We start from the raw sequence: 26537 nt of genomic DNA, 5'->3' as shown, positions 1-26537 counted from the left end.
GGGCCGGGGCCGGGGCCGGGGCGGGGGCGGCAGGAGCGGGGCAGGAGGACCGCCCCCGCCCGCCCCCGGCCTCCTGCCCGCCCGCCCCGGCAGGCAGGACCCCGGCGGGGGCGGGGGAGGCGGCGGCGGGCGGGGACCCCGGCGGGCCCCGAGCTGGGCATCCCCAGGAGGGGCCGCTCCGGGAGTGCCCCGGGGGGGACGCGCTGCCCCGCGGGGAGGGCGGCTCGGGCCGCGTCCCGGGGGGCTCAGCCCCGGCTCCCTCCGGGGTCCCGGGGGGCTCAGCCCCGGTTCCCTCCGGGGTCCCGGGGGGCTCAGCCCCGGCTCCCTTTGAGGTCCCGCGGGTCTGGCTCCCTCTGACCGCCGAGGGAACGGGGCGAGGGGGAACCCCGGAGCCCCCCGATCCCGCCCCGTCCCGCTGCCGGGGAGCGGAGTCGCCGGGAGCTGCCGGGGGAGCTCCAAGGCGGGGCTGCGAGGCACGGGGGGCACAGAGGGACCAGTGGGGGACAGATTGGGGACCCCGATGCCGCCCCACACCCGACCTCCCGTCCAGGACCCCCGACCCAGCGCTCCCACACCGGGACACCGGCACGGGGAGAGGGGGGACCCCGGCAGGGACACCTCAGTCGGGGCGACCCCCGACAGGGGCATCGTCGTCACGGGAACCCCCCCGGCAGGGACAGCGCTGTCCTGGGACCCCCGGCAGGGACGTCACCGTCACACCGAGCAGGGGTCCTGCAGGTGGGGACTCGCGGCCACCCTGAGCTGGGGACACCAGAGCCGGGGTGTCCCCGCACCCCCCGCGCTGGGGACACGCTCACTCACAGCCGGGGGCCTGAGAAGCCCAGGCCGAGCTCTGGAGTGTCGTGTTCCCCCCCGACCCCCTTTTCTGGCTGTATCCGCACAGCCCCGCACGGCTGGAGACTGGGATGAGCAGGATGAAGGAAGGGAGGAAGCAGAAAGCGCCTGCGGGGCCAGTGCCCAGCCCTGGGGACAATGTCACCGTGTGCTGTCCCCTGCCACCCCGCGGACTCCCCCCACGCACCCCCAGGCCAAGCTCGGGGGCTGCTGGCGGACAGGGTGGGGCAGGGATTGGATGGAACAGGGATGGAGCAGGGACAGGGATGGAGCAGGGACAGGGATGGAGCAGGGACAGGGACAGCAGGGAGGACACAGCAGCAGGAGGATAATGGGGAAAACTCAAGGCTCGCTGACAGGGACGACAAGGACAAGCAGGACACTCATTGGGAGCCGCCGCACGGTGCCCGTGGGGAAAGGTCCCTGCCGGGCCCCTCTTCCCGAGCCCCCCTGGGAGCCGCTCACACAGAATCCCCCCGCTCAGGGCGATGGCTCCGCAGGGCTCCCACCCCCTGAGCCCCCGGCCCCGAGCTGGATGGACTCCCCACCCCCAGGGACGGAGGGGATTTGGGATCGCTCGGCTGCTCCCCACGGCCCCGTCCCCCCGCGACGGGACCCAGGGGCTGCCGGGGCCGCGACACACTCACAGCTTTATTCCCACCAGCAGCACAAAACCGGCCTCTCCCGGATACCGGCACCATGGGAACAGGGACACCATGGGAACAGGGACACTGTGGCAGCGGGGACACCATGGGAACAGGGACACCATGGGAACAGGGACACCGTGGCAAGGGACACCGTGGCAGCACAGACACCATGGCAGCTGGGACACTGTAGTATATGGGACACTGTGGCAACAGGAACACCGTGGGAACAGGGACACCGTGGCAGCAGAAGGGCAGCAGCAGGAACGTGTCTTCTGCCATCTCAGGGCCGGGCCCTGGCTGGGTTTTGCAGGGCAGTGGCATCCCCGGCCCCCAAAGGCTGCGGGAGAGCCGGGGACACCCCCAGTCCCAGGGGCTGTCAGAGAGGGGACGGTAAGGACAGGGAGGGAGGGACTGGGCTGGGCTGGGGGTGCCAGGAGAGCTGGGACACCCACCCGTGCTTCCCATCTGTGGGACCAAGGAGGTGCAGAGGGACGGGCTGGAACAGCTACTTTCCCTAGGAATGTTGGCAAAGATTCTGTCCCCGTGGAGACCCAAGTGGAGACTTCACAGTGCGAAAAGTGTCCCCCACCCACGGGGGCTCCACGTGGGGATGCAGCAGCCTCGGACACACCATCCTGTCCTCCTGCATTTCCCACCATCCTGCCCTCGGAAAACACCCCCTGCAGCTTCGGGAAAGGCAGGAGGAACAGCTCTACCTCCAGCCAGACCACTCCTGAGGGTTCGGGAGGGGGGAGGAATCATCCCACCTCCTCCAGGGGCTCGGCCGCTCCGGCCGGAGCCAGAGGGAATTTAAGGGGGCCCAGGAAGTCACCACTGCAAGTTTATAAAAGCTTTTATTTGCTCTTGGTACGACCAAGAATGGGACAGTGATCTTTTATACAATTTGATACAGTAAGTGGTACAAAAGAATGTGTTTTAAATAAAAAGCCAGAGTGGAGTAGCAAAAATATTAAAAGATTAAGTAAAAAATTGTCGCATGGGAATTAATCCAGGACCTTGATGCTGTTTTATTCCACCGTCCGAGTCCGAGGGCACGAAGCGCCGCGGTGACCACGGCCCCCACGGCCCGTGCCGCTCGTGGGACAGAGCCACGCTCAGGTTTGGTTTTGTCGGGACCAATTGAATCGTTTCACACGTTTTTGTGGCAGAAAGGCGGCGCTGAGCCCCCCACCGTGGGCAGGGCCGGGGGCACCGAGGGGCTGCAGCCGCCTCCGCCCCGCGGCTCTGCCCCACGCCGGGCAGGGCTGCTCCCAGCAGGGCCTTCACAAGCTGGGTACCAGCAGGGAGTTCAGGTACCAGCACAAATCCAATTACTGCCAATTCCTCCAACATCATTATTTTTTTTTTTTTGGAGGGGGGGGGTTATCTCTTTTCAGCATCGGCACCGACCCCACGCCCGCGGGTACAGCTCGTGGTTGGACAGGAACAGAAAATAGACCAAATAGAAAGATTTCAGTTTATTAACCGGGGAAGGGGAGGGGAACGGGGGCGGCAGCGAGTAGGACCAGCGAGTGGCCTGGGCTCCACCTGGGGCTCGCACTGAGCACAGCGTCTACAAAGGGGTTACACAGAGGAGCCGAGCCCCTGGGAGCGAGTAAGAAGCTCACGTTTAAAACAAGGATTATACAAAAAAACCCTCGATGTATATTCGCCATTTTTTTCCCTTTTTGATCACGTTAGAAAGTGCAGATTTAACCGAAAGCGGTCGGGCTCTGTGCAACGCTGAGCGCCCGGCCCGGCCCCACCAGCCACTCGCCTGGGAAGGGTTAAAACACACACGGGGACAAAATGCCAGATACAGAGGGACAGGGAGACACCTCGGTGAGTTACTACAGGGGGAGGAGACACCTCGGCGGGTCGCTCCGGGGAAGCCGCTCCGAACGAAGGAGGAGTTCCACTAAAACACCGTCATTGCATTCAAATTCACTCAGCGTTACCCAAGTGCTGCGAGGACCGACCCAGCCAGTGCCGGCCCCGCAGGAGGAGCGGGCGGGGCCGGGGAGGCAGCGGCGCGTCCACCATCGCGTGTCCGTGGCCAGAGCTCAGGCTCCGGGCGGGTCCTGAGCCCTCCTTCAGGCAGGACGGAGCCCCCGGCCACGGGTGACACCAGCACAGGCCCGGGAGACGGGGCAGGCGAGCTGGAAAAGCCAGTCCATGGCCGGGATGAGCCGCCGCGCTCCCAGCGCTGATCAGGGCAGGGCTGACCCGGCACGGCCGGCTCTGCTGCCAGCGCTGCGGGGTGGAACGTTGTCAGGGAGGGAATAAATTAAACCGCCAACTGGCTGGGGTTTGGGTTTGTTTTTTCCTCTCTTTCTCTTTCAATCCAGTTCCGCTCAGCCCTTCGCTCGGCTCCCGAACCCCTCGGAGCGGCTGACGGGGAGAGACCCTCGGAGCTCGTGTTAATGAACCGCTGTCAGTTCGGGAATTGCATGTTATATTCATACACAGAAAGCAGACAACCACATCACCCTCCAGAGAAACTAGTGCATGCAAATAACTCTTCCATATGGGAAGCCCCGGGGCTACGGGAGAGGGGTCGCTAGTGACGGACATGGCTAGGGGGGTTAGTAGGGATCTCCACATCGTTACCTCGGAAGCTAAATCAGTGCTTTGTATTAAAGTTTTTGGCAAACACTCCGCGTTGCCATCCTTTTCGTTAACACATCACACACCATGAAGAAATGCAAATCAAAGCAGCATGCAGGCAAAAAAAAAAACAAAAAAAACCCAAAAAAAAAAAAAACCAGAACAGAACAACAGAAAAAGGAAAGAGCGGCAAAAAGTGAGAAAAGAAAACGGTAGCAGGGAGAGTCGGGAACGGCGGGATCGCCAAGAGGAGACACAGCAGGTTACATGGATTCTGCTTTTTGTTTGCACCACCCTTTGTCCTCGATGCATGACACCAACGGGTACAGAAAGCAACCACTACAGAGGTCGGGACTCAATGGCACGGGGGGATGGGATGTCTCCTGCACATGCTTCCACCAGAAAAAACAGAAAAGAAAGTGAAAATAAAAGTTCCTTTTTCCACATAAGGCACAGGACAAAGAAACCCCACTCACGGACTCAAGGCGAAAATGAGTGTTTTCCTGGCTCTTGCTGATGCATCTAGAGAGTATGGGGGACTCAAGCACATGATCCATGACAGAAAATTCCACTGTTGTACAAAATCAATTGTTAATTCTAACTTTTATTCTTATACAATTTGCAGAAGAGTTGAGTATGATTGCTCTGGGGTTTAATGGCAGGAGGGACGGGGCTATAATACAACCCAAACGTAGTGGTGAGTTGAGCAGGAACATGGAAAATGAAGTCACGGAGATGGATTTCCTATACATGTGGTTGAGAAAACTGGAGTAGGCAAAGCTGTCCTAGCCGGAAAACCAGGGGGAGGCAGGAGCTCGTTAAGATGAGGAACAAAACATTGGTTTAAGGTTAAAAAACGGGCAGAGTGGTTTGTTTTGCAGCGAGAAAAAAGGGGCGGTGGATGGCGATTGGTGAGAGAGGAGAAGGTTCAGCAGCACTTGCTCTTCCAGCCCGTCACCCCACCGCCACTGCTGATATCTACATTTTCACTGTTGGGCTCTTTTACAGGGGTCTGCAAGGAAACAAGTGAGAAGAGTTAGATGGCTCGGGAGATTCCTGGGAGGACATCCAGAGCTGGAGAGCCAGTGGCTGGCGAGGACTGACATCACCAGATAGCGCTGGGAATAAACCGTGCACAAAGAGCTCCTCAGAAACGCAGGGAATCCTCCCCCCGCTCCAGCACAAACATCTACAACCAACTTCAGGGTTGTTTTTTTTGTTGGGTTTGTTTTAAATAAACAACTGCAAAGCTGGGAAAAAACCCCAGTGTTTGAACTCAGACCACCCCAAAGTCAACTGGAACTATTTTAGTTCCTGTGCTCGGAGCTGGCGCTGGACTTGGTGGAGTAAATAAATCCCAGCCTACAACCAACACAAGCTGAACTCAAATTATGTGAACTACTGACCTTCAAAAACCACAGTTTTTATGGATAAAGAGGGGTTGTTCCAAGCTCTGCTTCCTGCTCCTCAGGATAGCAGCTCCCGAGGCAGAGGACACACAGATTCCTCCACATCACAGGATGGAACTCAGCGGGACCAGACAAAAACCCCCCTCAAGTGGGTTTGATCCGACACCAACATCTACTTCCAGCTGGTTGAAAACTAACCTAAACCCTCCACACACTTCAGTCTCTCTATTCCTTCTTCAACTCTCTGTCACAGCCTTGCAAAAGAACCCCCCAGACGTTCAGATCATTACTGAGGCCAAAAATGAAGATTTAAGGTCCAAAGGGTCGCTATGATTTGTAGCCCAAAACCATGTTTACCAAAGGCTGGGGATTTTCACCCAGTCCCTCACACAAAGCTCATCAAAAACTGATTAGGAAACAACTGAGAGCTCCAATGACAACGGGGTGACGCTGCCAGCAGCGTTCCCGTGGGAGGGAGGGGGAAGACAGGGATGAGGCTCGGGATGGGCAGGAGCAGAAGCACAAATGCCAGGGCTGGCCAATCCACATGTGTTGAGCTCCACAGAGTTTCCATCAGGGTCAGTGTGGCCTGGGCAGTGCTGGGGCATGGCTGGTGCTCTCAGGGGGCTCTTCCAACCTCAAAGATTCCATGGCTCTGTGGCACATCGTCCGTTCCAGGAAGGGACACCAACCACCAGAAGAACTGGTGCAAGGCAGGGCCAGAGAGATCCCTGGGAACAACACTGGGATGACAGAGCTCCTTCCTCCGCTCCACCCTTCCCACCAGGCCCTCAGGAGTGCCCAGACAATGCTGTGCACTGCCAGCTGACAGAGATGGTGGCAGGGGAAGGACAATTCTCACCTCACCGGTGGAAATGTTTTAACTCCAAGGGAAAGTACGACACCACCACGAGTTTAAGGGCCAAACAAGGAGGAATCTCAGCTCCTTGGCTCTTTGATGTGCATTATTCCCTGTAGGTACCACCCCCACAACAGCAAAACATCAAACAAGGTTCAGACTTTCAACACTGCTCCTTCAGGGACTCGTTTGCCCCGGCACACCCGAGTCAGACGCTGCAACAGCTCAGGTGAACATCAAAAGCAAGGGGAGGAGAGGTTTGGGGATGTTGTTTCACAGCAGTGCTGGGAGCACTTACCTTTCGAAGAATGTCTTCTGCTAACGTGAGGAATGCCTTCTCAATGTTTATATTTGCTTTTGCACTAGTTTCGAAAAACCTAATACCGTGCTCCCTGGCAATCTGGGCAAAGAGAGAAGGAGCAGAGTGAGCCTGGGATATTCCAGCGGTGCTGCCACTGCCTCAGGATCAGCAGCACTGACAAAGCAAAGCAGGGAATACTGACCATGGACAGGGAAGGGAACGGAGCTGGGAAGGGGCTGGAGCAGCAGGAGGGGCTGAGGGAGCTGGGGGGGCTCAGCCTGGAGAAAAGGAGGCTCAGGGGGGACCTTCTGGCTCTGCAATCCCTGACAGGAGGGGGGAGCCGGGGAGGGGTCGGGCTCTGCTCCCAGGGAACAGGGCCAGGAGGAGAGGGAACGGCCTCCAGCTGGGCCAGGGGAGGGGCAGGGGGGATATCAGGAGGAATTTGTCCCTGGAAAGGGTGGTCAGGCACTGGCAGGGGCTGCCCAGGGAGGTTTGGAGTGCCCAGCCCTGGAGGTGTCCCAGGCAGGCCTGGCCGTGGCACTCAGTGCTCTGGGCTGGGGCACAGAGGGGATCCACGGGCTGGGAGGGCTTTTCCAACCTCAGGGATTCGGTGACCCTCCCAGCCCCAGCCAGACAAGGTGGCTCAGAAGAAGTTTCAGAACTTCCTGGTTCCGTAACAGCAATTAAAGTGCATTAAATAATCACAATTTGGGGGTGGGAGGACGGACAGCACACGCTGTCACACGGTGAGGAACTTAAAGGATGCCTGGGAGTTTTGAGTGATCAAAAGCAGCAGAACCTGCAGCTGAACTCATCCCATTCATGGCAGCCTCCCAGAAAACATTCCCAGGACTCACAGCCCGTCAGCAAATCCAGGTACTGCGTTTGTTCCCTGTCACATCCCACGGGGCATCCCAACCCCTGGAGCTGCTGGGAGGTCCTGCCAGGGATCTGCTGACTTGGACAAGGAAGTTTTTGTGTGACACTCACCTGTTCACCTTTTGCTTTAGGGACAACTCTTTTATCTTCCATGTCACACTTGTTTCCTAACAGCATCCTCTCCACGTCCTCGTTGGCGTGCTGCAAGGACACGGGGACAGGGTCACCCCTCTGCCACCCTCCACCAAATCCCTGCTCCACTCTGGGCTGTCCAACACCCACAGCCTGAATTTGGTGACATCTACAGCTGCCAAAATCCAGCTCCATGCACTGGAGCGGTGGCTGGGCTTTAATTACAGGCTGTAATTAAAACGCAGCCTCCTAATTACCCCCTAGAGCTGGTTAATTGTTTTCTCCTCCCCATTTTGCTGCTGCTGCACAATGAGGAGGATGAGCCAGGGGAGAAAGAGGGACTGGGGAGGAAAACAGGAGGCAGGACCCAGAGAGCATGTGGGAGAGAAGAGGTTTGGAAAGGCAGAGAGTGGGTCAGGGGTCAGTAAAAGCAAACAGGGAGGTGAGGGGTCGGTGTTTCCTGAGTGGTGTCAGGGATGTGGCACTTGGGGCCGTGGGTCAGGGCTGGCCTGGGCAGTGCTGGGCTGGACTCAGTGGTCTCAGAGCTTTTCCAACCCAAACCACTCCACGGTTTCTGCAGACACTCCACCACTGAGCTTCTCCCACAGTAACAGAAAGCTTCCTAAGGTGTCAGACATCCCTTCTAAAGCCTCAGTCACTGAGCAGACTCCACAGAGCCCCTGAAGTCAGGTTTGTGTGACACAGGCTGAAAACACGAGGCACCAAAAGCACCCCAAAAAGCAAGAGCTACTCATTGTGCTGCCCTCTTAACATCTCAGAGCTCCTGGAGGGTGAACGCCTGGGCACCCAGGCACTTTGTGCTCCTCCAGCAGTTTCTTCTGCTTCACTTGATGACCTCGCTTGGGACTTCCCAGCCTCCCTGTCCTGGTTCTCCTCTGCCAAAAGGGCAATGATCAGCTACACAAACATTCCCAGCAGCAGGTGGGAATGTTGCACCTGCAACAGCCAGGAGGAACTCCCAAATCCTTCATGACATGGCTTTCAGGGAGCAGAGCTTATGAGGTTATATATATATATGTATATATATATATGTGACACTGTGAAGATTTAGAGCCACACTCAGGTACTCTGCGTGGTGACACTCTGTGCAGCTGCTCTCCAGCCCACAGCTTTGTGCTGCCCCTCTGCCCACGCCGTGGGGTGGCAGCTGCTCCCAAACCAGCACATCCCAGCTCCAGGGGTGCTGCTCCCCTCCCTCTGCTCTCCACACAGACAGACTTCGCTCACATGCAATTTTAGGATTTTAGGTATTTTAGGACACCACAAGCCCCTCCTGGCAGCGCTGAGGGGACAGCTGTGGGGACACAGGACACGTGAAGCCCAGCACCAGGGCCTGTGTGAGCGTCCACCTCCTGCCAGGGCCGAGCTCCAGGGACCCCTGCCCTGCTCAGCGGTCCCCACGCACAGCTCAGGTTTGGGGTCTCACCTCATCGATGTTCCTGAGCCACTTGCTGATGTTCTCGAAGCTCTTGGCGTTGGTGATGTCGTACACCAGCATGATGCCCATGGCTCCCCGGTAGTAGGAGGTGGTGATGGTGTGGAACCGCTCCTGCCCCGCCGTGTCCCTGCGGAAAACGGGCCCCGTCAGGGCAAGCTCCAAGGAAACCAGCACAGGGCACCCATCAGGGGGTGTGCTCTGCTGCACCGTTCCCAAGGGATGCACAGGGCTCTCCAAGAGCCTGGAACTGCAGCCCACAATGACCTGACCTGACTGTCCCCTCACCACGATGCCCCAGCAGCTGCTGAGACAGTCACAGAGACAGCCACAAGCGTTTTCTGACTCAGACTCAACACTGAGAGGAATTTTTAGGTTTGGATCAGTTTTGTGAAGATTCTACTTGGCCTTACAAACGCATTTTCCTGAAATTTTCAGTCTGAGAGTGCGACACAGAAATGCAGGAGTGCTGTAACGTTAAATGTTGATGTCTGCAAGCTGAAAACTTGATCCTGCAGCATTAATGACACTCTGGACTGTCCCATCTCATTCTGGGATGTTTGATGGATGGATGAGATTTGGTTAAGCAAACCTGCACGCCAGTAACTTGAGAATCAGGAGGTGAATTCCTGTTCTGCAGTGCCTTTCAGAGGACACAAACCCAACAGATCCCAGGGTTAGAGACAGTTCTCAGTGACACTGGTCAGGGATGGAGCTGCCAATTCAATTTGTTCACACGCTGGATTTCTGGCCAAGGATCAACTGGAACTGGGGAGTAAATGGAAAGCCTTGAGATGCACAGATGTCGTGGAGGAGAGGCCCTGAGGCGCAGAAGATGCTCTCTGAATTGTCTCCTCAATGAGTGCTACGGCTCCAGTTTGGCTCCGACCCCGGAGGCTGTTCCAGCACACAGGCAGCTGATCCCTGATCTGCTCCAGGGACTGACAACATCAGGAGAAGGGCAGTGAGCAGAGGAGGAAGAGCAGGGGCTGGTCCCCACTGGAGCACCCCAGTCAGGGATGTCCCAAAAGGCCGAGGCCTGGACCGCTGGCTGTGGCCTCAAAGGCAAATCGAGCCCATTCCCAGCTCCACAGAACATCCAGGGATACCCACACTGCTCCCCAAAGATGCCTGATGTGCTCTGGAGACCTTCCCCAGCCCTCACTCAGTGGCCAAAGGCCTCAGGAGCAGCCTGCCCTACCCCTCCCTCCCACCTGCCCATGTCTCACACAGCCAGGGCCCTGCTCCAGCCCCACACTGGGATATCCTCCAGACACTCCTCTCATCCCACTCCCTGCCCTGAGGAGCAGGCAGACTGTTCTGCCATCTGAGGACTGATGGCACACTCTGAGCTCTAACTCTGCATTTGGCTGCTCTGAATTCCACAGGAGTTTTTCCAGTGATATTCCTGCAGTCAGCTGAAAGCGATGGAAATTATAACCCAGTCCCTGATACCATTTATACCTCACAACTTCCCCTTTTCTGGCTTATCCTAAACCCAAGAACCACAGCCCATCCCCTTCTCCCAGCTGTGAACTCTCCCCTGGGAGGGTGGGCAGGCCCTGGCACAGGTTGCCCAGAGAAGCTGTGGCTGCCCCTGGATCCCTGGAAGTGTCCAAGACCAGGTTGGACGGGGCTGGGAGCACCCTGGGTTGGTGGGAGGTGTCCCTGCCCATGGCAGGGGGTGGAATGGGATGAGATTTAAGGTCTCTTCCCACCCAAACCACTCTACAATTCCATGATTCCAGACACCACCGCCTGCCATCCCACTCAGGACAAACTCCTGCAAATCATCCCCACAGATCTCCCCTCACATCCCGTTTATTTTCTCTCTCCATGAGTTCTGCACCCCCTTGCCAGTGCCTTTCCCCAGGTCATTCCCTCTCACTCGCTCCTGTCCCGCAGGACAATGCTGGAAAAGCCTTCCCTAGCCCACCAGGTGTTTGGGATCTGTGGCTCCTCCCTCCTGGAGGATCCAGCAGCGTCACAGGAACAGCTCTCAGTGGGTTTGACACAACTTGGCACTGGCAACAGGGAGCTGCTACTCCCTGCTTGTCACATCCTGCAACCACCTCGCTTGGTTAACTCCTCCAGTGCTTTTCCTGGCAACTGGAGCTCAGCTGGTGGAAGAAAAAGCTGGGGAGGGAAAAAAGCAAAGAAGCCAGAGCGTCTCCCTTCCTTTTCTTTACAATAAACCCACAGCTGCCCTTTCCCCTCGTTAATGGATTCTCCATTCATTATTCAGAGATAACTCCTAATGGATGGGAGTCAGGGCCGGGCTGAGGCAAACACAGGAGGTGAGTTATGGCTCTCCCAGTGCCCAGGAGTGCCGGATCCACCCTGAGCAAACGGCAGGAGCCGGTTGGAGCCACGCGCCTTGTTTGCTTCCCTGGGCTCCCCATCCCTTTGTTCAAACCCCAGGGAGATGGGAACGGGGCTCTGGGTGTGGATGTGAGCACAGGCACGGGCACAAACTCTGAGCTCACACAGAGGTGGGCAGGGATTGCAGGGATTAGGGAGGCAGCCAAGGGAGGGAACTGAGGGAGCTTGGATGGTTCGGCCGCGAAGAGAAGACAAAGGAGGTCGTCCCGTGGGACTGGGGAAAGGAGGAGCACGAGGAAAGTGAAAAATCTATCTGAGTGATTCTCATGCCAACATTAAAATATGCATAAGCTGTATCATATTAGAGGTTTAACCCACAGAGAAAGGAACTTGTGGGACAGCTTTCCGGCTGACCTGGCAGAGAATAAAGAAACCTTAAAGTGCAGGATGATTTATTGATGAGGGATTTACATGGCTGCAGAGATTAGATCTGGTGATCTGTGAACATCCCCCCAGCTCATGCTGCTCAAAATGAAGGCCTTCCACGTATTAAACCAAGCAATTCCTGGCAAAACGATCCCAAGAATTGTACTCCTGTCCCACTCTTTCTTCTTGCTGTGTTTGCCAAACTGTGCAGAACATTGCAGTGGAGACACCTGTCCTGCTGACACAGAACTGGGAGCTGCAGGGACCAGGCTGAGGACTTGCCCTCCCAAATTGTCCAGCCCATGGCCTGGACAGGTGTGCTCCAGGCTGGGATAAACCTGGGCCCAGGGAATGGTGAGGAGTGGAGTCACATCCAGCTGGAAATGGGCTCCAGTGGTTTACACAGGGATCAGCACTGGGACCAGACCTGTTTAACATCTTTATCGATGATCTGGACGAGGGGATCGAGGGCACCTCAGTCAGGTCATGGATGACACCAGGGTGGGTGGGATGTGGATCTGCTGGAGGGCAGGAAAGCCCTGCAGAGGGATCTGGACAGGCTGGATCCCTATTTCTGAGAAATATTCAGACAGGAAAAGGTTTAAAAAAATCTTTAGCCGGCGAAGACTCTGACTTGCCAAAGGAACATCTTCCACCTGCACGGTCTCCAAAACCCTCAGCACAAAGAATTCCCTTGGAGATGTTCCTGGGGCAGCTGCAGAATCACTGAGGCTGATGGCACCGGGGCAGTGGAGCTGTGAGCAGCTCTGCCTGTTCACCACCACGCTCAACTTGCATGTCACAGGGAATTCCCACACCTGGAATCATCTGGGAGAGCGACTCCACAGGGCCCTCAGCTGCACTGCTGACCCAGGGCAGAGGATCATTTCTGCAATGAGCTCACTGCTGAACAAAAGGAGATTCTGAGGACTCTTTTCTGGCCATGGAAATGTGTTGGCAGCAGAGATGAACCAGAGAGAAACGTTACTTTGTGGCCTTCCACACAGTTAAGAGCCACATTCTAAAATTTGAGAGCTCTTTCTAAAATTTGGAATCAGTCAGCAGGATTGACACACAGATGTTATTAAAGACAGGAGAGCTGGAGGAGCAGCTAAGCAGGAGGAAAGGAAAGAATTAGATGTTTAGGTGACAGTGATACTCCCCTGAGCCTGTGCTTTACTGGCATGACAAACCCAGCTCTGCTCTTTGTGCCTCCTCACAAGCACCTCAGAGCTGTTCCTGGGCAGGCCAGAGCTTTTCCAGCTTCCACTTCCCTGTGGTTCAAGCACTTCTGAAGCCAGAGATCCCCTCTGTGGATTGAACTGTCCAAGCCAGGCTGCTCCTTTGTGAAACCCCCTGTGAGCCCATCTGTGTACCCTGCAGCTCCCACAACATCCCGAGAGGAGCTTCCTCTCCTGGCGTTTCCCACATGCCCCCTCACGCCAGGACTGATGTTCTGCTGCTGGAAAAGGCAAGGGGTTCCATCAGCCCCTCCCCACCTGCTCAGTGTCCTCGTGACCTTAAAGACGTGCTGTGACACCCTGAGGAATCCTCTTCCTTCCAGCTGCTCTTCCTTTTCCTGGAGCACTGGCCTCTCCCTCTGCTCCTCTGTTCTCCCTCCCCTCTCTGCACCGTGAGCTTTACTGTATTAACATTTTTCAAGACATTCATCCCTGTCAACCCCTCCAGGTCCCACCCTTCGCTGGGATTCTCCCAAATCCTGGACTGAGCCCATCCTGAGCGAGTGTCACAGCCACATCTCTCCCAAACACAGCAGTGGTACAATAACCCCACTGAGAAGATCCTCGGTTTTCTGCACGTGCTTCCAGGCAGGATTTGACACACCAGGGGTTCTCCTGATGGATCTGTCCTGGGCAGGCTCATTCCCCTGGAAGGCCAGTCCCAAGAGAAGTGTCCATCCTCCTCCTCACACTCTGGCATTCCCCAGCCTGGCTGAGGCTCCAGAGCTCCCTGACACAGCACCAGCCCCACCTGCCACCCAGTTCTCCCCTTCCTCTTATCCCAACCCCGTTTTGCACCAGGCACACTTCCATTTGGAGCACTGGGAACACCCTCTAATCCCAGCTTGATCCTTACTGAGCAACAACCCCAATTTTAAGAGCTCCAGAGTATCCAATTGCTTCTCACCCTGGCAGGGTTTAAGTGAGCCTGGGCTTGGTGTTCTTGCTTTACTCCTGAACGGACATTTCAGAGCTCGTGGCACAGCTCCCTTTCCACAGGCAGGAGGAGAAGGAAGGAGCTGTCCCAGCAGGAGATGAGGTGCAGGGACACACCTGAAGGGTGGGGCTGTCAGAGGGGGCTGGACAAGCTGCAGGAGTGGCCCAGGAACGTCAGAAGGTTTAACAAGACCAAGTGTGCTGGTGCTGCAGATCCACACTCTGGAGCAAGGAAAGCTCCCAGAACAGCCTCAAGTTTGCACACTCAGCTCCAGTCAGCGCTGCCTGGGAGTGAAGGATCCCTGTGGCAGCTCCTCACGCAGCTCCCACACCTGTGGGGGCAGCTCAAACACAGGAGGCAGGGGGGGAACACATGGACTGCACAAAACATCTGCTCAGGACACTGCTGCTCCAGGCACCGAGCCACTGCTGGCCCAGGAGAAGCTGCAAACCCCAGTGCTGAGACTTTATTTAATTTGGGGTTTTGCAGCAGGAGCTTCATTTTCTGCTTTCCAAGTTTCACTTCAAGTGTGCACTTTGAACCTGGCAGGAACCAGCAGCAGAACTGGGCCACGACTCCCTGATTTTGGGACATCTGGAAGTTGCCATGGCACAAATCTCAGCTCCCCTAGCCCCTCTTCACTTCCCCCCGGTGTGTACGGCTCCAGTACAGCTTGTTCTTTGTCTACACATGCATTAAACAGCCTCATTTGTCCATATTTTCAGTTTTTACATTTCATGATGATTTTTCTTGATTTTAATCATCGATTCCCAGAACGGTTTGGGTTGAAGGGACCTCAAAGCCCATCCAGTCCCATCCCTTGTCATGGGCAGGGACACCTCCCACCAGCCCAGGTTGCTCCAAGCCCTGTCCAACCTGGCCTTGGACACTTCCAGGGATGCAGGGGCAGCCACAGCTTCTCTGCCCAACCTGTGCCAGGGCCTGCCCACCCTCACAGGGAAGGATTTTTTCCTGTTATCCAATCTAAACCTCCTCTCTTTCAGTTCTAACAGCCCTCAGAGTGCTGGTGAGAAGGATGACTCCAGCTGCCAGGGTTAGGAAGGATAATCACTCAGCAGGTCCTGCAGCCTGCTGTAGTTCCTACAGAACAACTGCCCACTCCAGTGAAGCTGGAGAATGCAGTGGTGAGGAGGAGCCCACCCACACCCATACCCACACCCACGGGCAGGAAAAGCCCCCCAGCTCCCCTGGGCTGAGCTGTTACAGGGTGGAGGATCTCCAGGTCAGTGCAGAGCGAGCTCAGAGGAAGGAGCCCAGGCTGTGCCTCGTGTCAGACATTCCCACAGAGCACAGCCCTGTTCCCAGGCACTGGGGAACTGTCCCCAGCCGAGCAGCAAAATTACAGGCCGGGAGTGGCTGTGGGTTGAGCTTTCTTGCTGACACAAAGAAGGGCTACAAGTCAATTTATAGTCACAGATCGGAGGCAACTCCTAATTCAGAAATTCCAGTTTTAAACCGCTTCCCACCAAATCACAGCCTGTGAGGATCCTCTCCTCCCAGAGCCCAGACAGGGCTTTGCCAGCAGCCTGGCTGAGGGAGCAGCAGTGCCTGTGGCACCTCCTGCAAACACACTCATGGAGTGCTGCCAGCACTGCAAACACAGGGCACAGCTGCACAGCTGCAGCCCTGAGTGGACTCCCAGGAGCAGCAAACTCCGCTCAGGAAAAGCTGCTGCTGCAGGAGGCCCCCCCTGCAGGGCCTGGGCTGTGTTACTCACCAGATCTGGAGCTTGATCTTCTTTCCTTGCAATTCAACAGTTTTAATCTTGAAGTCTATCCCTAAAATAAACAAACACATAAATAAGTAATTAGTGTTTATTAAAAAAATAAATAACTAAAAGCAATTCCACACCAACTCTGAATGGCTGAGGCAGAACAGCAGCTTTTTTCATAGAATAGAATCTTCAGGTAAACCATGGGATGTCCAGGCCCTCTGGAATGGGAGGGGAGCACGGGGACCAACCCAGCCAGGGCTTCAGAGGGTCTGCACTTGAGCACTGGGCACCTCCAGGGATCACAGGTCAGATCATGGAAGGGATCCTGAACTGGAAGGGACCCACAGGGACCACTCTGGCCCTGCCCAGACACCCCAACAATCCCACCCTGCCCCTCAGAGCGTTGTCCAAACCCTCCCTGAGCTGTGGCAGCCCTGGGCAGTGCCCATTCCCTGTCCCAGGGGAGCCCTGGCCCCCCTGCCCCAGCCCCAGTACACCCAGGGTCCCAGAGTCACCCCGGGCTGCCCCGTGCAGGCAGAAGGTTCAGGGCACACAAAGCCTCAACCAGCAGTAAAAGGGGAGTTATCAGAGCTGAGTCCCCTCCCCGGGGGCCATCCCTGCTCCAGGCCAAAGGCAGGACTTGCAGAAGTGACCAGGACTCAGAACTCAGAAAAGCACAGAGTACTAACAAGGTCTGTACTTTTAATATCAGCTAATAAAGAAGGTCCCCAAGCACCACATCCACAGGGATTTTAATCCCTGTGACACCAAACCTCCCTGGGCAGCACCTGCCAGTGCCTGACCACCCTTTCCAGGGACAAATTCCTCCTCATGTCCCCCCTGCCCCTCCCCTGGCCCAGCTGGAGGCCGTTCCCTCTCCTCCTGGCCCTGTTCCCTGGGAGCAGAGCCCGACCCCCCCCGGCTCCCCCCTCCTGTCAGGGATTGCAGAGCCAGAAGGTCCCCCTGAGCCTCCTTTTCTCCAGGCTGAGCCCCCTCAGCTCCCTCAGCCCCTCCTGCTGCTCCAGCCCCTTCCCAGCTCCGTTCCCTTCCCTGCCCACAGCTCCAGCCCCTCCCTGTGTCTCTGGTGTGAGGGGCCAGCCCTGCCCTCAGGATTTGAGCTTCTCTTCCCAAATCTGCCTACAAGAATTACCAGCAGAGGCTACACCAGAGGAGCGGGAACACTCCAAATCATCCTCTCAAACTGTTCTGACAGTAATTAGATGCCACAGTTCTGACTTTCAATTCCAATCAGAACAACTCCACTGATCATTTCTCATGTTTTCCAAAAACCTGTTTATATTTAGACTTTTAAAAAGGCAGCAGCTGCAATCCCAAACTTCCCTCCTAAATCTACAAGGTCATTTTATACCAAGTAAGATTAAATAGAATTTATGAAACACACTATTACATAAGAAGTTTGCATGGGAACTGTGCTTTGAACTGCTTTTAGCCCAACACCCTGCACAGAGCACGTCACAGAGGAGAGGCTGGAACAGCCCAGAACCCCCCATGGCCTGGGCAGCAGGGCTTGGGAGGATCCTGCCCCTCTGCCCCCTCAGCTGAGACCCCCCTGCAGAGCTGCCCCAGCCCTGGGGAACAGCAGCACAAGGACGTGGAGCTGCTGGAGACAGCCCAGAGGAGGCCACGGAGATGCTGCCAGGGCTGGAGCCCCTCTGCTCTGGAGCCAGGCTGGGAGAGCTGGGGGGGCTCACCTGGAGAAGGGAAGGATCCAGGGAGAGCTTGAGAGCCCCTTGCAGAGCCTGAAGGGGCTCCAGGAGAGCTGGAGAGGGACTGGGGACAAGGAATGGAGGGACAGGACACAGGGAATGGCTTCCCACTGCCAGAGGGCAGGGCTGGGTGGGAGATTGGGAAGGAATTCTTGGCTGGGAGGGTGGGCAGGCCCTGGCACAGGTTGGGCAGAGAAGCTGCCCCTGGATCCCTGGAAGTGTCCAAGGCCAGGCTGGACAGGGCTTGGAGCAACCTGGGCTGGTGGGAGGTGTCCCTGCCCATGGGACAAGATGAGCTCTGAACTCAAGGCCAACCCAGATGAACCATTCTTTCATTTCTATGTTTTTCCCATTGAAATATCAAATCCCAAAGCCCTTTCACACAGAAGTCAGGAATGCAGAGCCTCTCTGGGACAGGCTTCACCAAATGAGATTGGGGGAGGAGAATCCCCCTTCCCTCAGGCCTCTGTGGGGCAGGGATGGCTCCAGCTGGAGGGTCAAGTGCAGCCAAGGAGGAGAAGGAACCCTCACTGAGCCTCCTGGGGTTACCAAGTAATCATGAACTGGAGTGTGATGGGTCAAAATTCCCTATTCTAAGGATTTCAGGAGGAATTTCTTGCTGAAAAGGCTGGTCAGGCACTGGCAGGGGTTGCCCAGGGAGGTTTGGAGTGCCCAGCCCTGGAGGTGTCCCAGGCAGGCCTGCCTGTGGCACTCAGTGCTCTGAGCTGGGGACAGGGTGGGGATTGGGAACAGGGAGATCCATGGGCTGGGAGGGCTTTTCCAACCCGGATGATTGTGGGATTCTCTCATTTAAAGCACTGCAGTGACCAAAGGCCAAGGTCTGCACTGACCCCAGGATGTCAGGCTGGGACCCCCAGCCCTCAGCCCCAGGACACAGCTCCATTTTCGACCAGTCAGCCCCAGCAGTGCTTCAATCCCTCCCACTAAGCCAGATTTATGAATCAACCCAGGAACTGTCCTGTGTGGTTGGAAATGCAAACTGTCCCAAACGCAGCCGAGCCCACGTGCCACGGAGCTGTGGTGTGGGGTTCACCAGCAACACAACCAGCACAGCACCTGCCAGAGCACCATAAATAAAATATTTCCTACGCTGACAGTCACTTCCAGGCCCTGCCCAGCTCCAGCAGGATGTCTGACAGCCACTTTCTGTGTGTTAAGGTAAAGCAAGACGTCAACCCAGGCAGGGAAATTAACTCTTCTCTGCACTGTGAGGGATTTATCCAGCACTCAGGGATAAACAAACCTCTAATCCCACGTTAAACTCGGCTGCCATTCCAATATAATACCGGTTCAGCCTCGGGAACACAAAGGCTGTTATAAATAGCACCGACTGTTTGCCCCACAACACTCCAGAGGAGTTGGAGCAGGCTGGACAGGGGGCTCCCAGGAGGGCACTGCTGACATCAAAGCACCACCCCACAAGAACAGGGACAGGGGCGGGCGAGGCTCCAGGAAAACTGTGCTCAGGAAAGGGCTGAAGAAGGGACTGGAATGCAGAAGGGAGACATCATCCTCACATCACAGGAGGAGAACCACAGGGATGAATTAAAGATGAGCACGAAATTACTGCCTCGTTAGGTGTTGATATTGATTTATCAGCCTCAGCAGGGCACTCTGGAATTCACTGGAAAACCCGGAAGGATAGTGCCAGGTTTATAAAAATCCCATGGATTCCATACATTCAGATGAATATTTGGAAATGTTTGCTCCCCTTCAGTGCATCTCACACCAACAATGAAGGCTCCTCACAGGAAGATCCTCCCGGGCTTCCCATCCCTTCTGGGGTCCCTTCCAACTTCAATCTTTTAAATGGGGGGGCTCACCTGGAGAAGAGAAGGATCCAGGGAGACCTTGGAGCCCCTTCCAGAGCCTGAAGGGGCTCCAGGAGAGCTGGAGAGGGACTGGGGACAAGGGATGGAGGGGACAGGACACAGGGAATGGCTTCCCACTGCCAGGGGGCAGGGACATATGGGAGATTGGGAAGGAATTCCTGGCTGTGAAGGTGGGCAGGCCCTGGCACAGGTTGGGCAGAGAAGCTGTGGCTGCCCCTGGATCCCTGGAAGTGTCCAAGGCCAGGCTGGACGGGGCTTGGAGCAACCTGGGCTGGTGGGAGGTGTCCCTGCCCATGGCAGGGGGTGGCACAAGAGGAGCTTCAAGGTCCCTTCCCACCTAAACCATTCCAGGATTCGATGAGTCCATGGGCCCAGGCCTGACCAAACCTGAACTCAGGGCTTTACAAAAGACAGGAGCCAGTTATGGAATTTTTAGGTCCCTGCCTGGGGGTACCAAAGCTTAAGAAGCACCAGCAGTGGCTCCCACGGTCTGTGCAGACAAACCCTGCCCTTGCACAAACATTGGAGCCACCTCTGCCCATCCAGGGCAAACACAGGGCCCAGGGGGAGCTGCAGGGGCTGGGAGGTCACAGCTGGCACTCAACTCTTGCACCTTCCATCCACAGAGGAGGCTGCCTGTGGCTCCAGCTGAGCATCCCAGCGCTGCCTGGGCAGGTTTGGGCACCTGGGTGAACACACAACTGCTGGTTGTGCTTCCAGGATGGAAGATGTTACTGAAGACCCAGGACCTGCCTCAGCAGAACAGTTTTAAATCCACAATCACTTCCAGACCACTTCACACCTTCCCAAGCCCCTGCCAAGGTCCTGCAGAGATCCCTCCTCTGCTGCTGAATCACAGACTGGCTGTTCCTGAGAAGTAACAGAGCCAAGGCCACCGGGAGGAGAGGGAGGGAGAAAAAGTTCTCTTCCAGTCCATTGCAGAGCTGCAAATGATGAGCTGGGCCTTTTCACACAGCCCAAGTTTGTTTGCATTCCTCCCAAACAAAGCCCCCATTGAGCACGGGGAGGACGAAGGGCAGGGCGGGAGGAAGCAAATGTAGGGCAGGAGGAGGGAAAGGCTGCGGGGCTGGAGCCTGACAGGAACCCTCTGCACTGCACATCCATGCAGAGCACATCCATGCAGAGCACATCCATGCAGAGCACATCCATCCACAGCACATCCATCCACAGCACATCCATCCACAGCACATCTCAACCACAGCACATCCATCCACTGCACATCCCAACCACTGCACATCCCACTCTGCACTGCACATCCCACCCACTGCTCATCCATCCACAGCACATCCATCCACAGCACATCCCAACCACAGTACATCCCACTCTGCACTGCACATGCATGCAGAGCACATCCATCCACAGCACATCCCATCCAACCACTGCACATCCATCCACAGCACATCCCACTCTGCATTGCACATCCCATCCACTGCACATCCTATAAAACCAGCACATCCCATCCAACCAGCACATCCATCCACAGCACATGCCACCCTGCACTGCATATCCATCCACAGCACATCCCATCCAACCACTGCACATCCATCCACTGCACATCCATCCACTGCACATCCCATCCAACCAGCACATCCCTACCACTGCACATCCCATCCACAGCACATCCCACTCTGCACTGCTCATCCATCCACTGCACATCCCATAAAGCCAGCACATCCCATCCAACCAGCACATCCATCCACAGCACATCCCAACCACAGTACATCCCACTCTGCATTGCACATCCATCCACAGCACATCCCATCCAACCAGCACATCCATCCACAGCACATCCCATCCACAGCACATCCCATCCAACCACTGCACATTCATCCACAGCACATCCCACTCTGCATTGCACATCCCATCCACTGCACATCCCATAAAACCAGCACATCACATCCAACCAGCACATCCATCCACAGCACATCTATCCACAGCACATCCCATCCAACCAGCACATCCTACTCTGCACTGCACATCCATCCACAGCACATCCCATCCAATCACTGCTCATCCATCCACAGCACATCCCATCCAACCAGCACTCCCACTCTGCACTGCACATCCATCCACTGCACATCCCACTCTGCACTGCACATGCATGCAGAGCACATCCATGCACTGCTCATCCATCCACAGCACAGCCCATCCAACCTAGCACATCCATCCACAGCACATCCCATCCACAGCACATCCCAACCACAGCACATCCATCCACAGCACATCCCATCCAATCACTGCACATCCATCCACAGCACATCCCATCCAACCACTGCACATCCCAACCACAGCACATCCCATCCAACCAGCACATCCCACTCTGCACTGCTCATCCATCCACTGCTCATCCATCCACAGCACATCCCAACCACTGCTCATCCATCCACAGCACATCCCAACCAGCTCATCCATCCACAGCACATCCCATCCAACCAGCACCCCCACTCTGCACTGCACATCCATGCAGAGCACATCCCAACCACAGCACATTCATCCACAGCACATTCCACCCAACCAGCACATCCATCCACCGCACATCCCATCCAGTAAGTCCCATCCCATCCAACCCATCCAACAGCAGCGGAGAAACAACTGCATTTCGTGTGTAATTAGTCAGTAATTGCAGTGCAGACACCCCGAACCAGCACCGCCCGTCCTCAGCTCAGGGAGGAAAAGCCAGGGTGCACAAATTCATCCTCGGATTCATCAGGGCTGGGAAGGAGCAGCAGGAGCGGCTGAGGGAGCTGGGGGGGCTCAGCCTGGAGAAAAGGAGGCTCAGGGGGACCTTCTGGCTCTGTAATTTTTTGACAGGAGGGGGCAGCTGGGGAGGGTCGGGCTCTGCTCCCAGGGAACGAGGGACAGGAGGAGAGGGAACCAACCTCAAGTTGCCTTGGGAGAGGCTTAGATGGGATACTGAGAACAATTCCTTCCTGGAAAGGGCTGTCCAGCCCTGGCACAGCTGCCCAGGGCAGGGTGGAGTCCCCACTCCTGAAGGGATTTAAAATCCCTGTGGACGTGGCACTTGGGGACACAGGTTAGTGGTGGCCTGGGCACTGGGGGAAGGGTTGGACTCGATCTCTGAAGGCTTTTCCAGCCTCAATGACTCCGTATTTCAAGTCTCAGGTGGTCACCCTGCCCACCTTTGTGCCACAGGCTCTGGCAACAGCAGGTGTTGTTCTGAAGTTCATATTCAGGCAACAGTTCTTGAGACCCCAATTGCCTGGCAGAACTCTGGGGAACACTCCCACCTCCTGAGGAGCACTGGGAGGTGCCTGATGGCCCCTCAGCTGTCCCCTTCCAGGGGACAGTCCTCCTGAGGACGGTGGAGTTCTCAGCCAGAGCCACCGCACCTTCTCCCGGAGTTGGATGGTGCACCTGACTATGGAATCATGGAATGCTTGGGGTGGGAAGGGACCTCAAAGCTCATCCAGTGCCACCCCCTGCCACGGCCAGGGACACCTCCCACCAGCCCAGGTTGCTCCAAGCCCCGTCCAACCTGGCCTTGGACACTTCCAGGGATCCAGGGGCAGCCACAGCTTCTCTGCCCAACCTGTGCCAGGGCCTGCCCACCTTCACTGCCAGCAATTCCTTCCCAATCTCCCATCTGTCCCTGCCCTCTGGCAGTGGGAAGCCACTCCCCCTTGTCCTGGCACTCCAGACCCCACTGAAATGTTTGACCCCGTGTTTCTTACAGGCCCCTTTTAAGTACAGGGAGGCCACACTGAGGTGTTTCCTCTGAGGAACAACAATAGATTATTACTGGATAATGATCTGTAAGTCTGTCAGCTACACCTGAAGCCTCTGCAGAACCAAACCAGTTCAAGTTTTACTGAGAAGCAACCCTGGGGTTTGTTTTTAATAAGATGAGGAGTCAATGTCCTTTCTAAGAGCTGTGTCCAGGTTTGTGTGAGCTGTGGGTGTTTCCACAGGTACCCCCAGAGCTGGAATCAGGCAGGGCACAAATGATCCCAGGCACAAATGATCCCCTGGCCTGGGGTCTGCCACTGCCCCTGCAGAGTAAACTCTCCTCTCTGAGCTTGTGTTTCCAACACCTCCCAGCCCAAGGGCAAAGCGTTGTCTCAGCACAGTCCCAGCTCCCAGGACTGGGAACAACACCCGGAAAACCCAACCCTGAGAGCCTGCCCTGTGCTGAAGGGCGAAAATCACTCACACAGAAAGTCGTGCTGGCACTTGAAATGCTGAGTGTGGTGGGGATGTTGTGCATCCACACTCTGCAGGTACAAATCCCTTGCAGCAGAAATGTTTTTAAACACCTAAGTAGCAACTGAGATCATTAAGAGATTAATTAAAACCAGAACTCCCAGCTCATGTCCAATGCCCTTGTGCTGGGCTTTCCCTGGAAAGAGAAAGTGGGTTTACAGCTGGAGCTTTCTTATGAAATAATTAATAACTATCTCAACTACTCCACTGATAACAAAGGTTAAGGTCTGCTGAATCCCAGGAAATGACATCCTGAAGCATGAAAGCTTCTCTGCAAGGGTTCTGAGAGAGTCTGTAATTCTGGACACGATACATTTGGAAAGTTTGTTACCAGGAGGACTGGAGGAATCAACTTTATGCTCAAGGCACCACCACACTTTGGAAAGCAGTGCCAGGCTTTGGAGTTGGGTTTAGACATCAGCTCCTTGTTCACCTGGAGAAAAGGAGGCTCAGGGGGGACCTTCTGGCTCTGCAATCCCTGACAGGAGGGGGGAGCTGGGGGGGTCGGGCTCTGCTCCCAGGGAACAGGGACAGGAGGAGAGGGAACGGCCTCCAGCTGGGCCAGGGGAGGGGCAGGGGGGACATCAGGAGGAATTTGTCCCTGGAAAGGGTGGTCAGGCCCTGGCAGGGGCTGCCCAGGGAGGTTTGGAGTGCCCAGCCCTGGAGGTGTCCCAGGCAGGCACTCAGTGCTCTGGGCTGGGGGACAGGGTGGGCATCGGGCACAGGGGGGGACTCTGTGTGATCCTGGAGGGCTTTTCCCACCTCAGGGATTCTGTGAGTCTGCACTGAGGTGTTAATACATCTTGGGACTCAGGATCAAAGAGCTCTGTGTAAGAAGACTGGACAACAGTCTCTGCCCTGAGGTACTTTGGTAATTTCAATTTTAGTTGTTGCTGTGTTTTCCTGCTGTCTGGGCAGTCTTCTTTTACTGCATTTTTCAGTAAAAGCATCTGGGGGCTGTTTAATGGCCCCTGTGTAAGCTGTAAGCACGCCTGGAGGATCCCAGCTTGCCTTCCCCCTGACTGCAGGGACAGGAGTGCTCCGTGGCTGCCGTGCCCCAGTCCTGAGGTCGCGTTCCTTGGGACTTGTGAGAGCTGGGAACTCAAGGCAGAGGCAGCACAGAGGTTTCCTTCTGCTGCTCAGGCACTGCCTGTACCTACCACTGCAACTTCTAGAAAGTGAGGTGGGAAAGATAAGGTTTATACCCTTCTGGGGCTATTAAAGCTCTTGCAACAGCTCCACCTTGCTTGGGTTGGGTTGGTGTGGGGAAGTGTTCCAGGCCAGGTTGGATGGGGCTTGGAGCAACCTGGGACAGTGGGAGGTGTCCCTGCCCACGGCAGGGAGATGGGCTTTGAGGTCCCTTCCAGCCCAAAGCATTCCATGACTCATTCTATGATTTCACTGCGGCTCCCTGGGGTGTCTCCCTTCCCTTGCCCACGGGAGGTAAGGAAGGACCAGGCCTCCATCACTACGTGCCACGTGTAAGGCTCTGAACCCTCCAATAAGAGAGTTTAGGAAAGAGAAACTCAAACAGTTCCCAGTCTCATCCTTTGGCAAAGGCCTGAGCAAAAGCCAAGGCTGTATCAGGGAGAGCCACACGCAGCTGACGTGGGAAGGAGGGGGAAGCTTTGGGCCAGCCAGGACAAGCCTTGGCTCTCATGGTAATTCCTCCTGCAATCCGGATTTGCCACCTCTGGCATCCAACTGCACAGGAGAGGAACCTCTGGCAATGGGGCTCCAAAGGGAGTGGAACCCACAGTGTCCTTCCCTACTGCCTGTGGTCACATCTCCCATCAGCCTCTCCAGCAGATGGATCTCTGTGGCTATCAGTGCTTTGGGAATTCTTCTTTCTCAGGAGGAGACTGCAATAAAACAGTAAGAGGAGTCACCAGAGAGAGTCTCAAACTGTTACTCACTGAAAATGAGATTATCAGAGAGACCACAACGAGGAAACCCAAAAACCTGGGACTGCCTGGCTTCTTTTAAACTGTACCAAGAGCTTGTGGATGCAGGTAAGGAATCCACACTGCAGCTGATGGCTGCTTCTCCTAACAAAACATTTATTCACCGGGGTGAGGGATTACACTGCATTTGAAGTTCTCCTTTAGCCTTGGTCACGTGGAGCACGGTCAGGTCCGTGGGAAGGGCAGAGTGAGTGTGACCAGCAACCAACAAGGAGTGATGGAATCAGGAGAGAAGCCTGGGGGTGCTCTGCAGTCTGACAGGATGCAAACACACGGTGCCCCTGCTTTAAACCCAGCAGGCAACACGAGTTCTGCTGGAGCCTTTGCAGAGCCTGCACAGGCTCCACACCCCTGGGATTTACAGCCCTGCCCCAGCCTCCTCTGCAGTGCCCAAGCCATTGATCTCCCGGGTAAACAAGAGAGTAACTGTAAATGCAGCAGCTGCTCCTCCTCCTGCAGGAGAGCCCACCCCACAGGCAGCTTTCCTGCTGCATTTGTGTGTGCAGCCACAGCACACACAGCTCCAGCCTCCCACACACAGCCCTGGAGGAGCATCCCCCTGTGTGCATCCTCCCTGCACTTACTGTGGCCATGAATTCTCTGAGAAACAGAAAAACCAGTATTTATAGAATCCCAGACTGGTCTGGGTGGGAAGGAACCTTCAAAGTCACCTAATTCCAACCCCTGCCATGGGCAGGGACACCTCCCACCAGCCCAGGGTGCTCCAAGCCCCGTCCAGCCTGGCCTTGGACACTTCCAGGGATGCAGGGGCAGTCACAGCTTCTCTGGCCAACCTGGGCCAGGGCCTGCATCACCCTCACAGGGAAGAATTCCTTCCCAATCTCCCACCTCCCTCTGGCAGTGGGAAGCCATTCCCCGTGTCCTGGCTCTGTCTGTGTAACCAAACAGCCCAGCCAGCCGTGGATGGAGAACAGAGGACAAACT

The 26537-nt window shown here is 56.1% G+C and overlaps 1 protein-coding gene across 1 annotated transcript in view; it reads right to left on the bottom strand.

The window, feature by feature from the left end:
- Positions 1–2337: 2337 nt before the first annotated feature.
- Positions 2338–26537, bottom strand: part of RAB10 (RAB10, member RAS oncogene family) — a 41952-nt gene continuing 17752 nt past the window's right edge. Inside the window, exons 2-6 of the mRNA XM_050330886.1 lie at positions 15810–15870; positions 9137–9275; positions 7669–7758; positions 6676–6777; positions 2338–5121 (exon numbers count right to left, since the gene is read on the bottom strand). Of these exons, the coding sequence (XP_050186843.1) occupies positions 5038–5121; positions 6676–6777; positions 7669–7758; positions 9137–9275; positions 15810–15870 (476 nt within the window). The 3' untranslated portion in view covers positions 2338–5037. The remainder of the gene's footprint in view (positions 5122–6675; positions 6778–7668; positions 7759–9136; positions 9276–15809; positions 15871–26537) is intronic.

This window comes from Myiozetetes cayanensis, unplaced genomic scaffold (assembly GCF_022539395.1).
Source record: "Myiozetetes cayanensis isolate MyiCay16 unplaced genomic scaffold, myiCay2020 scf45, whole genome shotgun sequence".
NCBI classification, from domain to species: domain Eukaryota; kingdom Metazoa; phylum Chordata; class Aves; order Passeriformes; family Tyrannidae; genus Myiozetetes; species Myiozetetes cayanensis.
This window is presented reverse-complemented; position numbering and strand designations above follow the sequence as displayed.